Below are 14,870 nucleotides of genomic sequence, written 5' to 3'. Positions count from 1 at the left end.
GAATTCTAAAGTACTGCGATTAATTAGATTTAGTCGATCGGGATTGTCTTTCCTTCAGATTCTAGCAGAATCACATTTAATTGGTGTTTACTTTATCACAATCTCCTGAAGCTTAGCGCTGGTGATAGAGGGGCTGATGCACATTTCGCTAACCACTAAACATTCTAGGAGTCCAATGGTGCCTAGAATTGAGGTTTCTAGTGAACGAGAGGACCTCCCTGAGAAGGTATGTACTAATTTACCTAGGGGTACGAAGATATGTTTTGAATGTTATAGCAATCATAGTGATGGAGAGATTTCAACTGCTCGTGTTTGAGAGCCGGAATAGAAATAGTTATTCTCTCTGGACTCCTTATCACGGTACCGATCGCACAGGACTGCAGTTTCGTACATTTGGTTTTTATATCGATATTAGAGGAATGAAGTGAATTGGAGTTATCATGCCTCTTTGTAAGAGTGTGGTATCTAGCACATAGGTCAATTGTGCCAGGATGGTTTACCAGTATTAGAAGGGGTATCCGGGCCGCAAAGAGGACCAGGACAAGGTACATTGGGCCGAGAAAGGTAGATGGATATCACCCAAGCCAGGACTCGTCAATAGTACGAAAGAACGGGGTAATGTACGAAATCATTATCCGCAACATCATCACGGAGGTGAATGGAAAGCTTTAGATTAGAGGGGGTATAGTAATGGTTCAGTACCGTTACCGTTTCCGTACCCGATTCACCGCCCCTTTTCATGATGTATGTACTCTAGGTACTTACGCAAGTCATTATTAGTGCAAACGTCTCAATGATAAGTAATCACGAGCTGCACTCATTGCCATTGGGCTCTTAAAATTGCCAAGGCTTCTTACAGCACCTGATAGCGAGTGTCAATCTCGGATATGGGTGCTTTGACCTTCAACAGGTTTATACGGGTAGCCTGTAGATATTAGAGTGTTTCCAGGGTTAGGGTACTTCGGCGAAATTGATAATTCATGTAGTCTCAGCTCCTTAGCAACAAGGCAGAAGAAACACTCCCAGTAATGACGAAGATGCATATGGGTATGTACAATTCCACACAGGTATTCTGAAAATATTATCGAGGTCATCGGTAGCTATTTAAACGCCACAGCATCATTCCAAATATCTTCGCCTTAGGCAATTTGTTCTAGTAAACCCGGAACGTGCGATACATGTATGTATATATATGTATCTACATGCCAGCTCTGCAGGCCGTGCATCATGATCACAGGATATCACTCGTGGCACTATTTATTTATTCAACTACCGTGAGCTGAGATCTATAATAACGACATGTGACTATATATGCCATTCTGGTGGAGCACCGGATTAGTGATGTTTCACCGAATGTTGGGGGCTTCGTTCTCTAAGCAACGCCATGCAGGATACTAAATACACCGCATGCCGCATCTTCCTTTGGTTAAACCCGGGGTATCCGACGAGAGTCCTGCGGGCGTTTCTGCAAAGGAAAAACAAAACAAAACAAAAACAAAACATAAACCCCGGGGCGTGTGTATCGTGGATGTCATATTGCACTAAATGATGTAGGTTCCGAGTTTTTGGGCCCTGCAAGTCCTTGGGCGTGTGTGATAGGAGTGGTGGTGGTGCAGATCACTCACGGCAACGAAGGCGCCACCCCCAGACGCTAAGACATTTAGCGAGCCATGTCGACGACCTCTTTGAGATTGTCGAGATCTGGAATCAAAGACAACATCGGTTTCAGAGATGTGAGTATAGAAAAGGATAAAAGAATAAACTAGAGAACTCCGGCTCCGACAATTTTACCGCCCGGACGCACAAATAGTTATTTACAGTTTTCTTAGGAAATTCGTCAATCATTAATCAGATACTCGTAGATTGCGTACATGTTAATCAATCTGTAGCACTAAAAAACGTAAGATCATTTCACAGGTCAACAGACTTTCTCAAGCTGATGTGAAGCCTTTCCCGCCCTCCTAAATTCATCGTTAATACTCCCCTCCTCCAAGTCTGCATTATCCAAAGGTATGTAACCATCCTCAGTCTTCCACAATGATATCGCATAGTGTCTCACCATTATGGCGAAAAACATCTGCACCAACATTGAGGTGAAGAGCCCGATCCACCCAACCATGATAGAAATTTGCATCATCTCCGAACAGCCCCATGCTTCCGATTTAGGAACCGGGGGCCCAAGGCCGACCCCATCTACTCCTGCAGCTTCGACAATATCGCTGATATGGTTGAACGTGGTTGTGTGGAAAGTTCCATGGGGTAATGTTAAAGAAAGTAGCCCTGAGCTAGGAGATTCTGCATCGCAGAGGTGGTCGCGGAAAGTCGAAAATATAAAAAGCAGGACAAAACGCGAAAATACTGAAACAACGGTGTCTAAAATAAAAAAATTTGCGAATATTGATAATGTGTAGGCGTGTTGCTGCAAGGGTTAGTGGAATGGCGGGAGGGAAGGAAGACACATGTTTGCACTTACTCTTATGGAGCCATATACACCCAATCCGCTAATGAATGCAGCAAAATATGTATACAATGCGAGGCTATCCGAACTTCGATAGGTGGTATCGCTCGATAATTTGTGAAAAAGGCAAGCAGAAAGCCCATTTGAAACTAACGCCAAAATGCTAACAGCAATAGTAAATCCGCTATGAAGTTATTAGCATATTAATATTCCACTTGTTATTAGGGCAAGGATAGAAGAATGCTGTCGGATGCACGTACCGAAGTCGTTTCAATATCATCCTGGTCAGATCGCAATTAAATAGACGGCCGTTAAATAAATTCTCCGGTTCTGAGAAATGAAATATAATGTTTCCCCCCAAATTCAATCCCGCAATAAAACAAAAAAATAAAGACAGTGTCGTATGTACTAAAAACCCTCTACCCGCAAAAAAAAAAAAAAAAAAAAAAGCTTAATCCAGTCTAATGAGGATTAGCGTCGATGATGTCGATGTGCTCGCCGTGGATGTGATGATGATGATGATGGCCGTGGTCGTCCTCAGGTTCTACTTCGAGAACTTCTATTTCCTCGGCCTCGTAGTCTGAATGGTCCGACGGATGTCTTGCCGCCGTTTCCTATGGGTACACTCTCATCAGCCTGATTCATATACAAATATGTGGGAATATACCCGGATATCTAAAGAAAAGGAACGGAATATCTGTGCACTTACAGTTGTTAACCCAACTACCCTTCCACGAGGTGCTTTTTCGACGTCTTCGCTACTACCACCACTATCGCTGCTGCTGTAGCTGTCTGAAGAATCCGTTGGCGGTTTACTCCGTCGACCACCAAGGAAGAAGCTCGGTTTATAACAGTAGAAGCAAGTACAAATGACGACAGCGCAGAGTATTATAGTAGCAAAGAAGATAGCGAGGAAGAGAGAAGTTTGAGCTTTTGTCATCCCCATTCTGAGAGAGTGCAGCGGCGGACCGTGTGGTTATGATGTAGCGATTTTTTAGCCTGGCTCAGATTGACGTATTCCGGATGATCCGATCAAGCATTTCTCAGCAGCAACAACGCTGCAGTTTCACTTTCGGTAATCGCAAGGTCGTGGAATCCGGAAACGATTGGTCCGCGGAGGGGAAGGCCGGGGTCCTGCGACCAATAAAATCTGGCTGGCAACGGTTTGGAGTAACAGAGGACTGCTTTCTCGAGGAACTGACTGTTTGTAAATGCAGCTATTGACAGCAATGAGTATTTGTAATCGACCGGTATCGCATGTGCAGTAAATCAAAGCCGAGTGGATGGGATGGATCTGTGACCGTGGGATTCTTACTGAGGAGCCTGAAGACGAGCAAAATCTAAGCTAGGAGGAGGGATCTAAGAACAAGGAGAACTGGCGGGCATGAGAAGAGTTTTGTAGGATCAGACACGTCGACCTCCGTTCATCCTTCCACAAAATGTTCGAGGGAAAAAAAACAAGAGGCGGAGGTTCAGGGTTTGATTCTCGGCCGCCCGTACAACTCTCATTGGGCGTAAGCGCCTGTCTGCGAAATCCCGTGGCCGGCCAACCTCCCTTCAATTGCACCTTTTAAACGATATGTGATAAGTTATGTGGTGTAGACTGTCGGTCGAGTACCTGGCACAGTATGTATGTACGAGTAGAGTAGTCATGTCTCCCTCCCATGTTGTACAACCTGCACCACCCCATGTCGTAGGTCCATGCTGAGGGTGAGGGGATCGCTAAGAGGCCTCTCTTTTGTTTGGCGTCTTTCCTTCCATGAGATAATTGTAACAGTATCCTTTGCATTGGTTCGCTACATGCAGTCCTTAAACCTCATAACCTCATTTTTATCCGGCTGGGTAAACTTGGCTCTCCGTTCCTGTTCCCCAAAGTCCATCGGATTTCACCCGTCATCGAGAGATCTCACCACGGCAGTTCCGGGCCCCACGCTTTCTTAAGATGGTCCTCTTGTCAGCGAGAGTGCACTTCTCAGCTTCCGCGATTCTAAAATATCATGGCTTATGGGTGCCAGCCCTGATTTGTTTTCTTAGCTTCTCGGGCACTATTCTTTATGAGTATAATTATAGTCCTTCTGGAAACAACCATAAAGAGATGGAAGGTTCTGTCGAGGCCCAATGTAGGTGTTTCTGAACCGTGAGGAACACCGCATCAAAAGCCGGGATTTCTCATGAAGTTGGTTTTTTCCAGGTCACTTGATGTAAGAGAGATATCTGTAAACGGCAGTCAAGAGACAGCAAATAAGAAGGCCATTTACTCCTGGCCTTGTAGAACTGCATCTCGCCCTGAATGGTCATTAACAGAACTCTAATCTGTAAGCATTAGTTGAACCTAGCTGAGAATCAGCTGGTCGAATGTTTCTTCATCAATCGGCCAGAATATTTCAAGAGTAATACTCACAGTAGGCGTCAGACAGAATACAGCATCTAGAAATAAGTCTACCACAAGGTTGATGCTATTACGTTGTACCTTTGGATCTGGTTTTGTCTTCTGTGCACCTATTTCGGAATGCCTCACACACTTCTCCACTTTTTTTTTTTACTCTTTCTGCATAGTAACCACCAGGCCCTGCGTTCGACAGTCATTTGTTTTCGGAGTGTGCCTGACTGCAGGCCGGGGTGCAGCGATGCTCGGGAAAGTTGTCAACCTCAACCCATTAATCCGCCAGGGCCAGATACATGTACCTATGGCCAGTGCCCGGGGATACGGAATCCTTTTTTTTAATACTCGTATTTTGATTCGTGTCTCCTCTTGGTTCTATCTTTCCTTCGGTTTTAATTATTTCGTTGGTTGTCTTGGTTTTTTTCCCTAGTGTGTGCATGTACGATCCTACTTGGGTCGGCTGTGACGTAAATGATCAAGTTATATTTCAAGTAAGTAGCTGATATCGAAAGGACTTTTATATTTCTTCTAGCATATGGTGAACCTGCCTCCTAACTCCTGTAATTAACAAGGAAAGAGAGCACAGAGGGTGTTTATGACCTAGGCATCCTGGTGGGCAACGTGGAAAGTGTGGGGACAAGAAAAGGGGGAATAAAATAAATCAAGGTCGAAAATAAATTCCTAGGGAAAAAGAAAAAGGACAAGTCGCAGGAACAGCAGGAACAGCAGAAATAACAGCAGGGTCAGGAACAGGAACACCGCAGGGGCTGTCAGACATCGATTTGCCAGCTACGTGTAGATACATGTTGTAGCTGATCCTGAATTCTTACTGTTCTGACAAAGATGGGAGTATGTATAATATGTACATGTAGTATCAGATAGTTGAACAACGATTCTACATAGCACAGACAGCTCTCTGCTGCCTTTGCTTCTCTGCTGTCGGTGCACACCGTGCTACTTCGTTCAAGCGTTCAAGCAACTTCGCGCTCTCTACTAACAACCTCCACTCACGCACACCCTCCCTCGCTCTTAGTTCCCACACCGCTCTCTAGGTCGCCCTACGTTCCTCCCAAACAAACCCTCTCCGTCACTTAGGAGTTAGCCTGCAATCCGTTGCTCACCACACCAACGCTACCCTTTTGTCCCTCCTCTCCCTCTCTTGCGCCCTATATCCTTCCACCTTCTCCTCCGTTCTCCTCCTACTGCCCTCCCTCTCTTTCTTAACCCCCTGCCTTTACCTCCATCACACTTCTCCTATTACGGTACCCCGTTTTAACTACGTCAACTGTTTTTTTGAAGCTCTGAAATTTGTAGTCCCTTTCTGTTTCTACTGGTTTCTGGGTGCCCCTCCTCGCCCCTTCCCATCTCAATACGCCTATACCTTTGCCCCTCATCGGCATTGATATAAGATACCTTGTCAAGTCCCAGATTTTCGGTCCCTCTTCGCTGGCCGAATCTCCCTCTCTTTTTACTCTTGCTTCTCCTACTGAAGCTGGGTGTGGGACTTTTGCTCCGTGATACCGTATTCAACCGTCCCTACGCCACCGTCCAATCTTCACTGCTGGCCTTAACACTATTCCCGAAGGGCTTATTGACTCTCTGTCCCCAAGGCAGTGCCCATACTAAGCCCTTACAACCCAAACTCCTTCAACTCCCTGAAGTTTTATGACGTTGAACGTTGGAACGGGTGCTCCCCCGTCTCTTCATCAGCAGCAGACACACTCTCCTCAGATTCTTGAACCAAGCAGTCCCTTGAGACGGTATACAGTTGGCTCACCCAAATCTTCAACTATCAAGCCTGTTGCTTCGCCCGCTCCAACATTTCCCTCACAACAATTTCTTCCTTTACTGTCACCACATCAAGAGCTTACAATCCAGCCCCGTAGCTTCTCGACAGAACAATCTCAACAGACTAGAGTCAATTCTCAATCTCGCAAAGTTTACCCTCCCGCTCGCCGACGGCAAAATTCAAAGTCACCAGAGCGAAATCGAGGAACTGGGGGGACGGTACAAGGGAATGGGCGAAGGAGTTACCACAATCAAACAGCTGGCTCAAAACATAGCACACCGGCCATGCAAGGAAGGAGGAATGAAGGAGGACAGTCGATAGCAATTCAGAGGCCTTCATTGAAGTACAATCGATCAAATTCGTCAATTCAATCAAGCTCGTTGCCATCAACGCCCAATCATAATCCTCGCCAGTCGAACGGGCTTTCTCGAAGTCCTTCGCCATCATGCCCTCTTGATTCCCCAAGATCAGCACTATCAGAACCCGTCACAGTAACCCCATATAAACCGCCAGTTAGCGGGTGTATATATGAGACTGCATTGGTCAACGCACGTAGGCGGATGCCTTATGCTCTTGGTAATGATAAAATCGCTCCTGCGAGGCCAAAGCTGGAAAAGCTGGCTCCTGAGCAGGAGGCTAAGCTAACAAAGGATATGCTTGACTTATTTGAAGTACTAAAACCAGATAGTGGGAGCAATGAGAGACGGAGGCGATTTTTGGTCAAGCTTGAAAGGCTTCTGAATGATGAATGGCCAGGCCATGACATAAAAGTGCACGCTTTTGGCTCAACAGAAAATCATCTCTGCATGAGCGATTCCGACGGTACCGAGCACATTTATACGCCTTATGTAAGAACATCTTGCTGACATCGTACAGTGGATGTGTGTATAACAACAACTTGGAAAGAATTCAACCACGTCTGTAGGCTGGCAAGAACACTTGCTAAACGTTTGTACTCATATGATCGAGGCTAGTATTATGGTGTCTAACGGTCCTGGTAGATGGCATGGAAAGAGTTGTTTGTGTTCCTGGAGCAAAAGTTCCTATCGTAAAGGTATGGGATCCAGAATACGAAGTTGCCTGCGACATGAATATCAACAACACACTTGCCCTGGACAATACCAAAATGATCAAGACCTATGTTGAAATCGATGATCGAGTTCGCCCCCTGGCAATGATTATCAAACATTGGACAAAACAAAGATCGTTGAACGATGCTGGTAAGCAGATTTTTATTGAATCAAATATAGGCTTCGGAAATTAACATGTCATATTAGCTGGCGGTGGAACATTAAGTTCATACACGTGGATTTGCATGATCTTAAACTTTCTTCAGACTAGAGACCCTCCTATTCTCCCTTCATTGCATCAAAGGCCTCACAAGAAAAGGCCGCCTATAAGTGGAGTCGACATCTCATTTGATGATGATATCGAAGCGTTGAGGGGGTTTGGCATGAACAATAAGGAAACCCTTGGCGAATTGATTTTTGCTTTTTTCAAGAAGTACGGGTATGACTTGGATTATGATACCAGTGTGATATCAGTAAGACATGGGAAACTTTTGACAAAGGAAGAAAAAGAGTGGCAATTCAAGCAAAATAACAGACTCTGCGTTGAGGAACCATTCAACACCTCTCGGAATCTTGGAAACACTGCAGACGATTACTCATGGAGAGGTTTACATCAAGAATTTAGAAAAGTGTATCAGATTTTAGCAGAGAAAGCTGATCTAGCTGCCTGCTTGGAACTCTTTGTATTCCCACCCGAGGAACCACATCTGCCGTTACCGTCACATCCGCCCCAACATCGTCCTATATCTATCGCTAGAAGTAACTCGAGCCATATAAAGCGACGTGAGTTTAATGGAAATGGTGGAAGGGGAAGGGGACCGCAGTGGCACAATAACAGCAACAATAACCACAACAACCACAGTAACCACAATAACCACAACAATCACAATAGTCACAATCATAACAGCCATGGCAACCACAACAACAGGCCAAATCAAAATAAAAGGGCTTCTAATGGGACTTATGGCGCTCAGTTATCTCAACAATATCTCCCGCAAGATATTTTTGGATACATACATACACCACAAGACCAAATCCTTGCTTTACAAGCACAATTTCACCAAGCACACGTACGTGCCCAGGCGATTGCTCAAGCACAGGCTGTTCAGCATGCACAAGTCCACGCTCAGACGTACGGTCAACAGTCACAGTCATCCGCAGCTTCCATTAATTCATTGGGCTCTGCGCAAAATCACCAAGACGCTCTTGCCTTACATCCGTTGGCATCTTATGCGTATTTTGCCCAGCTCTGGGGAATGAATCTCTATTATCCTGGTCCTTTACATTCCGAAGGCTCTTCAACGCCAACGTCCCCGCATATTGCAAACGATACCAGGAGCGGGCATGGTCGAGGAAGGCGTCAAAATGGGTATAGTGCGGGCCCAAGATCGCAATCACAACCGCCTCCTGATATGTACCCAAACCCAGGTTACGGAAATGGAACATCTACAGTTGGAGCGCCTGGATCGGAGGATGAAGATTTTGCCGATCATTCCTCAAACGGGAATCCAGTAACACCTCCAGCAGAGGAACAAGATGAGTATGTGGGCTACTATGACATTGGTGGTTCACTACAACATGTACCTGCTGTTGTAGATTCAGTTGAGGAGGAGGAGGAGCCTTTTCTAGAACAAAAGAGCTTAGTAGACCGGCAAAAGCGTTTATCGCAGGAGAAGCTACCAACGCCACTATTAGGAACGTCACGAGATGCATCGGGTGCTCTTGGTTTGGAAAATGCCTCTCCTTCTCGTGATCGTTTAAATGACCATCGTGGTCCTGTGATCGTCAATGGGTCAATTCCAGTGTCATCCTCGACTTACACAGATACTCCTTTCTCAAATCTCTCACCCTCATCGGAGACCCTTTATTCCTACGATGGATCACCTCCAAGTATAGATTGTCATGGATCAGATGGAACATCAGATGTAGCAGCCACGGAATCTAAAGAAAGTTCTGGACACACTCAATTATATGCCCAGAAGCTGTTGGAGGTGCATACACAAGCGGCTGGTGGTCGCTCTGAGAATGATCCGACAGCTTCCAATATGGCTCAACAACACATTGACACCTCGATATCCGACCCCAGTATTCTATCATCGCCAAAAGCGGAATCCCGCCCTTTACAGTTGATTTCGGATGATGAAACAACTGAGCCTAGCAATTCCACACGATTATCTCCCAATCTTCGACAGCGTGCAGCTACTCAACAGTTACTTTGGAGTAACACTAGAGTCCCAGTAATAGACACCTTGAAGCCTAAGGGTTGCGGCTTGCCCCAAGAGGAACTTGATGTACCACCTACACCTGTACCTGATGTCTTGGCGCCTTCACCGATACCTAAAAAGGACGACAAGAATGACGCTCCTACTAAACAGCAGCATAAAAATGGGCGCGGTCGTAAGCCAGTCCGATCTAACAATAGTTCGGAAAAACCTTCTCCAACTCCTACCGAAAAATCGACTTCAAAAAATGGAGCTGGTTCGAAGCAAAGGAATGGAACGGCAAGTAGTGGCACTAAAGCAAATGCCGGCCCAAGGTCCGGCGCAAAGAATGGCTCATGGGAACGGATAGGAAATACCGGCAAGGGAAGAAAGCCAGTGGTTCAGAAAACAGTAGATTCCGTCCCATTGAATGAAATCGAACGAAAGGGTGGCTGAGCCGATGCCATTTCGGTTGCTCTCATTTCCTTTCGGAAGTGCGGCGTGTATAATGAACTTGTGAATACTTACGACAAAAGAAGGGATGAATCTGGCGCAGGAGAGGGATAGGCCATTTTTGTTTTGTTTTCAGTTTTTTTTTTGACCCTTGTGATCAATCTTCTCCTTTTTTCTTTTCCTTTATTTTCTATACCTGGGATTCACGGTGGCGGGGTTTTATCAGAATGCTTGTGTTTCTTTCTTTTTATTTCATTTTAAAACCACTAGTGTTTGTGTGTATGTGCGTGTTTTCTTGGTGTAACTTTTTTCTTTTCCTCTTTTTACTCATTAATACGGAAATGGAGCGATTCACGGCAAAACGGCATTTTTCTTTTACCCCCTTTTATTACTCGTCCTCTTTCATCAATTAGATATATCATCTGTCTCTCATGGCTGTCATCTTGTCGGTTTACGTCCCTATATATGTTTGCACTTTCCACATGGCCTTATAGGAATAAGAGCTCTGGGAGGTAAGTGGCATCATCTAGGGATTGATGGGTGAGTAAGATTTCGCCATTGTACCAATAAACGCGGGGAAATGGAGGTGGCCATGCAAGCATTTAATGATGCGGAGAGGACTGGATGATGCAAGACTACTGGTGGAGAAATGTTGAACTTCTGGCAAGGCTTTTCTCTCCTCTGTTTTTGCGCCTCATTACCTGCCTATTTTCTTTGTCAAATACTTTCCCCTCTAATGTGGGTGAGCTACAGGTTTGAATGGAGGATATAAAGATGTCCTATGATGTTTCCAAAACCTGAGTACTATACAGTTTTTTTTTTTTTTTTTTTTTTTTTTTTTAACGCAGCGGAACGTGTTTCCACAAGCGGGGAGAAATGGAGAAACGAGGTTGCTGGTTATGGCTGGTGGTAGGGGAGCATTGCTTATGGGTGTCCTTTTTTGCTTCCTGCTTTTTGATGGTATTTTCTTTTTCTTTTGTGTGGTCATTGTGGGTAAGGTTCGGTGTGCGGTTTTGTTTGATTTGCGGATTTGGGATGTAGAGGTGGATTTAAAGCTTGCCATCATCTTTCGAGGTTATATTCTATTTTCGGGTTTTTTTCTTTTTTGATTACCTTTATATTTCCCTTCATCCTCCTTCGCCATGGCTTTATTTATACTAGCTAGGCAACAGTTTTGATATGGTAATTGGCTATTGGCCTATCGCTTTCTTCCTTTTCTTTATATACTCTTTATGCGTATTCTCGTACGTTTATTCCTGGTGCTATGGCTTATAAAAGAATCTGAGGGTTATTTTCCATTTCTTCTTCGTTAGCTCTGTAAAGTTACGGCTTTCCTGTTTTATCGTTGTTCGCCCTATCGTTCCCCCTTTCATTGTACTGTATTATCATTGGGTGGCATTGGTTAGCCCAGCCTCCAATTTCTTTTCCCTGTTGAATTTTGTTCGCCTGGATTGCTTTTATATTGCTGGAAGTGGTTTTGATTGGTATAGATAGGTAAATGAGTAGGTATTTCTTTGAGTGAAGTCGAGCTTTAATTTAATTTCTTTGTGTGGTCTAGTGTCTATGTACATACATGGATACATGTATTCACTACATGTAAGTACATGTACATGTAGTTCTAGTACTTGTAGTTGTGTGATCCGGTTAGAAGAGCTTCCCATGTAGCACTTACATTGGATTATATGCATATGGAAGGTCTGCAATTACATGTATAGACAGAATGAAATTTCTGTCTTCTACTAAACGTAGCTTCTCGAACTCCACTGGAAGTCTCGAGCTTAAAAAGAGGTTTCAAATGGTCTAGTTTAGTTCACAGGCACATGTATGTACGTATTCCGAGCGTTTCATCAAAACTTTTGTGCGTTTCGGTGAGATGACGGTGCACGTGCCTTATGTCCAATAATTATAATGTATATAGGTAGGCAAGCTAGGTTAGTCCAGGGACCAGGGGCGGGTAATAATAATATAATGTTCAGTCACGAATGTTTGCGATATATAGGATTCATTGAAGAGTGTTTATGGTCTGTCGGGCTGGTATTTTAATCCAGATAGACCAATCCGTTTATCCCTTAAGCTGTTACTTAAATGCTGCCAACATGAGACATGGTCTCAGGCGAACCTCGCACGAAAGCCACAGAATTGAGACATGATACTTGGCAAAGTTGGCAGCTTTAACAGCATAATGGATAGTACATACTAACGTCGCTGCCAAATGTTGAAGCGCCTATGGTCAGTTTTGGGGCAACTTCGAAAAATACCGAATCGTAGATTGTTTGACTAGCTTGATGACTAGGATGAAGGGCGCCTCTTTATCAGCGTTAGACGGAGTATACTGAGTTGCTAGTCTAGTTGTGGAAGGTGAATGGTTTGAATTCGTTGGTAAAATTATATGTAGGTACTGTAATTACATATAGGAACACTGGGGGTAGTTGTGATTATTGACACATTAAAAGAAAGGATACGTGTACGGAGGTGTGAACTGGTGTATGTTCGTAACACAACTATGTACATATATGTATCCTTAAAATCTTTCCATAGAGGTTCTTATCCCGGACGTCTCAGCCAGGAGCTTTCGCGACTACATAGGTAACTAAAGTTCGACATGCATTATTTACGGGTACTAATGAGATTAATACTATCCAAGACGACGAAGAGATCCGAACATACAGAGCCAACCACATATTAATAGAATTTTAAGGTAGATTGTGTGTTACATGACGAGAGCACATGAACGAGCTGAGATGGATTTAGCAGGAGGGTATCTCCGCAGTCCTGTGATTTTCGAGTGATATTTTATGATTAAATAATTATATAAGTCCTGGTAAGAGATATCTAATCTAGCAAGGGTAGGAGGGCTTTGGTATCATTATTCTATTGCTAGATAGTGAAACCCACTCGGACAGACGAGAAAGGGCTCTGGATCTTCTTATACCGTTACAGAGCTTACGGGGGTGACTTCATCATGCTAGCTGAGTGATCTTTCATGATTTGGAACGCCATTACTTTATAGCTAAATGTATGGTTTGGTGCACTAAGTGACTATCTGTGGCCGGTTCTGCTCCTCCTTGCCATCCTCCTCCTCCACCTATAGCTAGCGCTAGTAGCTACATACACATATATATACATAATCGACCCCTTATCCATCCCGAAGCTCAATTGGATTTCGGATGGGCCAAACAACTGAACCCTTTCTATCTTATGAAGCTAGTCGGGGTTGAAAAAACTTGCTATTAAGTACGGGTAAAGTTCTCCAAGCAGTATGTCACTGTATGTGTACATATATGCAGCTACATGTATGCATGTAGTCCTTTCCACATGTACTCAATATAAGCGAGTATATAGAGACTCTTTTGTTCTCGTTTTTATATATACATAATGTAGCATTTCTAGCCTTATATCTTGGTATAATATGCTTCATGATGCACCGGCGGTAACAATATTAAAGAATACTATCTATATTCCCTACTTAGCTCTACTGATCGTTAGGTGGAGTGTGTCCCTAGGCTCTAGCTAGACATGACTTGTGGGACTTAATTCCCCATTTAGTTTATGCTTAAGTCACGTTATCCTAAAGTACAAATGATGATAAATCAACAGCCCTATGCCTGGGCACGGGCCACATGCACGGTCGGCTTCGGCTGCGTCTCAGGTCAGAGCCGCATACAAGCGAACAAGCGACGTCGTGTATTTTTGCTACGTAAACATTTCGCGAATACCTTCCACTTCCTCTCGCCCGGCCTTCCCAACATGGTAGTTAGATTGCACATTTCGATCCAGGTTTCGAATATCGAAAAGTCAAAAGTCATGACAAAGGCTGCCGCAAGTTCATATTCAGGAAAATGTCCCTCTAGGTGTGATAATATATGTAGTTGTTGAATTCGAGATCATTGGCCTTTTTATCATTGGCTCTGTCTAAAACAGGATCCCTCTCTCCTCCAACTTTCGGTGGTTTACGGAGCCTAGGTTGCTGGATAAGGCTTGCCTCACAATATTTTGCCGATTCTAGGTCTAGCGTTGTGGCTTTATCTTCGCTTCTTTTTCCCAATATGTCACCTATCTCGGGTACTTAGTTCATCTTTTCGAATGTACCTAGGAGGTTAGAATTTTAAGGAGCCAGATAGATATCCCTGATAAAAAAAGGCATTACAGTATCCTTTCTTTGACTTTTTCACATCGCACCACTTGGTTTCTCACCTCTGATCGGAGAAATTCCACACCCATATATCCCACACCAGAAACTGGATTCGGGCTTTATTTTATTTTGCGTTTGATGATTTCACGGAGAAGCTGTCCGTTATTTACTTATCTGCAGATCTGACATCATCGTCGGCCTTTTGAAAAGTTAATTTCTGCTATTAACTACCCGAACCCGAAGACTCCTCAGCTCTGAAGAGTATAAATATAACAAAGAATTGATACAGATAGCTATTGGAAACTTTCTGATCTCATAGCAGGAAAGAAGAATAAAACTGCATTCTATTAGCCCAGACCCCAGAAAGAAACAACACTAAGACGA

The 14,870-nt window shown here is 44.1% G+C and overlaps 3 protein-coding genes across 3 annotated transcripts; 1 reads left to right on the top strand and 2 right to left on the bottom strand.

Annotated features, from left to right (window-relative positions):
* Positions 1-1,931: 1,931 nt before the first annotated feature.
* H6S33_006429 (uncharacterized protein) lies at positions 1,932-2,738 on the bottom strand (the record flags this gene model as incomplete). The annotated part of the gene is made up of 4 exons (XM_044837777.1): positions 1,932-1,961; positions 2,060-2,419; positions 2,474-2,642; positions 2,719-2,738. 4 exons carry the CDS (start codon positions 2,736-2,738, stop codon positions 1,932-1,934), a joined length of 579 nt encoding a protein of 192 aa, XP_044689956.1.
* Positions 2,739-2,919: 181 nt separating this feature from the next.
* H6S33_006428 (uncharacterized protein) lies at positions 2,920-3,404 on the bottom strand (the record flags this gene model as incomplete). The annotated part of the gene is made up of 2 exons (XM_044837776.1): positions 2,920-3,072; positions 3,168-3,404. 2 exons carry the CDS (start codon positions 3,402-3,404, stop codon positions 2,920-2,922), a joined length of 390 nt encoding a protein of 129 aa, XP_044689955.1.
* Positions 3,405-6,506: 3,102 nt separating this feature from the next.
* On the top strand, positions 6,507-10,357 carry H6S33_006427 (uncharacterized protein; the record flags this gene model as incomplete). The annotated part of the gene is made up of 5 exons (XM_044837775.1): positions 6,507-7,206; positions 7,303-7,452; positions 7,507-7,578; positions 7,632-7,850; positions 7,908-10,357. The coding sequence occupies 5 exons, from the start codon at positions 6,507-6,509 to the stop codon at positions 10,355-10,357; spliced, it is 3,591 nt and encodes a 1,196-aa protein (XP_044689954.1).
* Between the last annotated feature and the right edge of the window lie 4,513 nt (positions 10,358-14,870).

Source organism: Morchella sextelata (genome assembly GCF_020137385.1).
Source record: "Morchella sextelata strain SCLS chromosome Unknown scls_20, whole genome shotgun sequence".
NCBI lineage: Eukaryota > Fungi > Ascomycota > Pezizomycetes > Pezizales > Morchellaceae > Morchella > Morchella sextelata.
The sequence above is the reverse complement of the archived record's forward strand: the minus strand, read 5'-3'. Positions and strand labels throughout refer to the sequence as shown.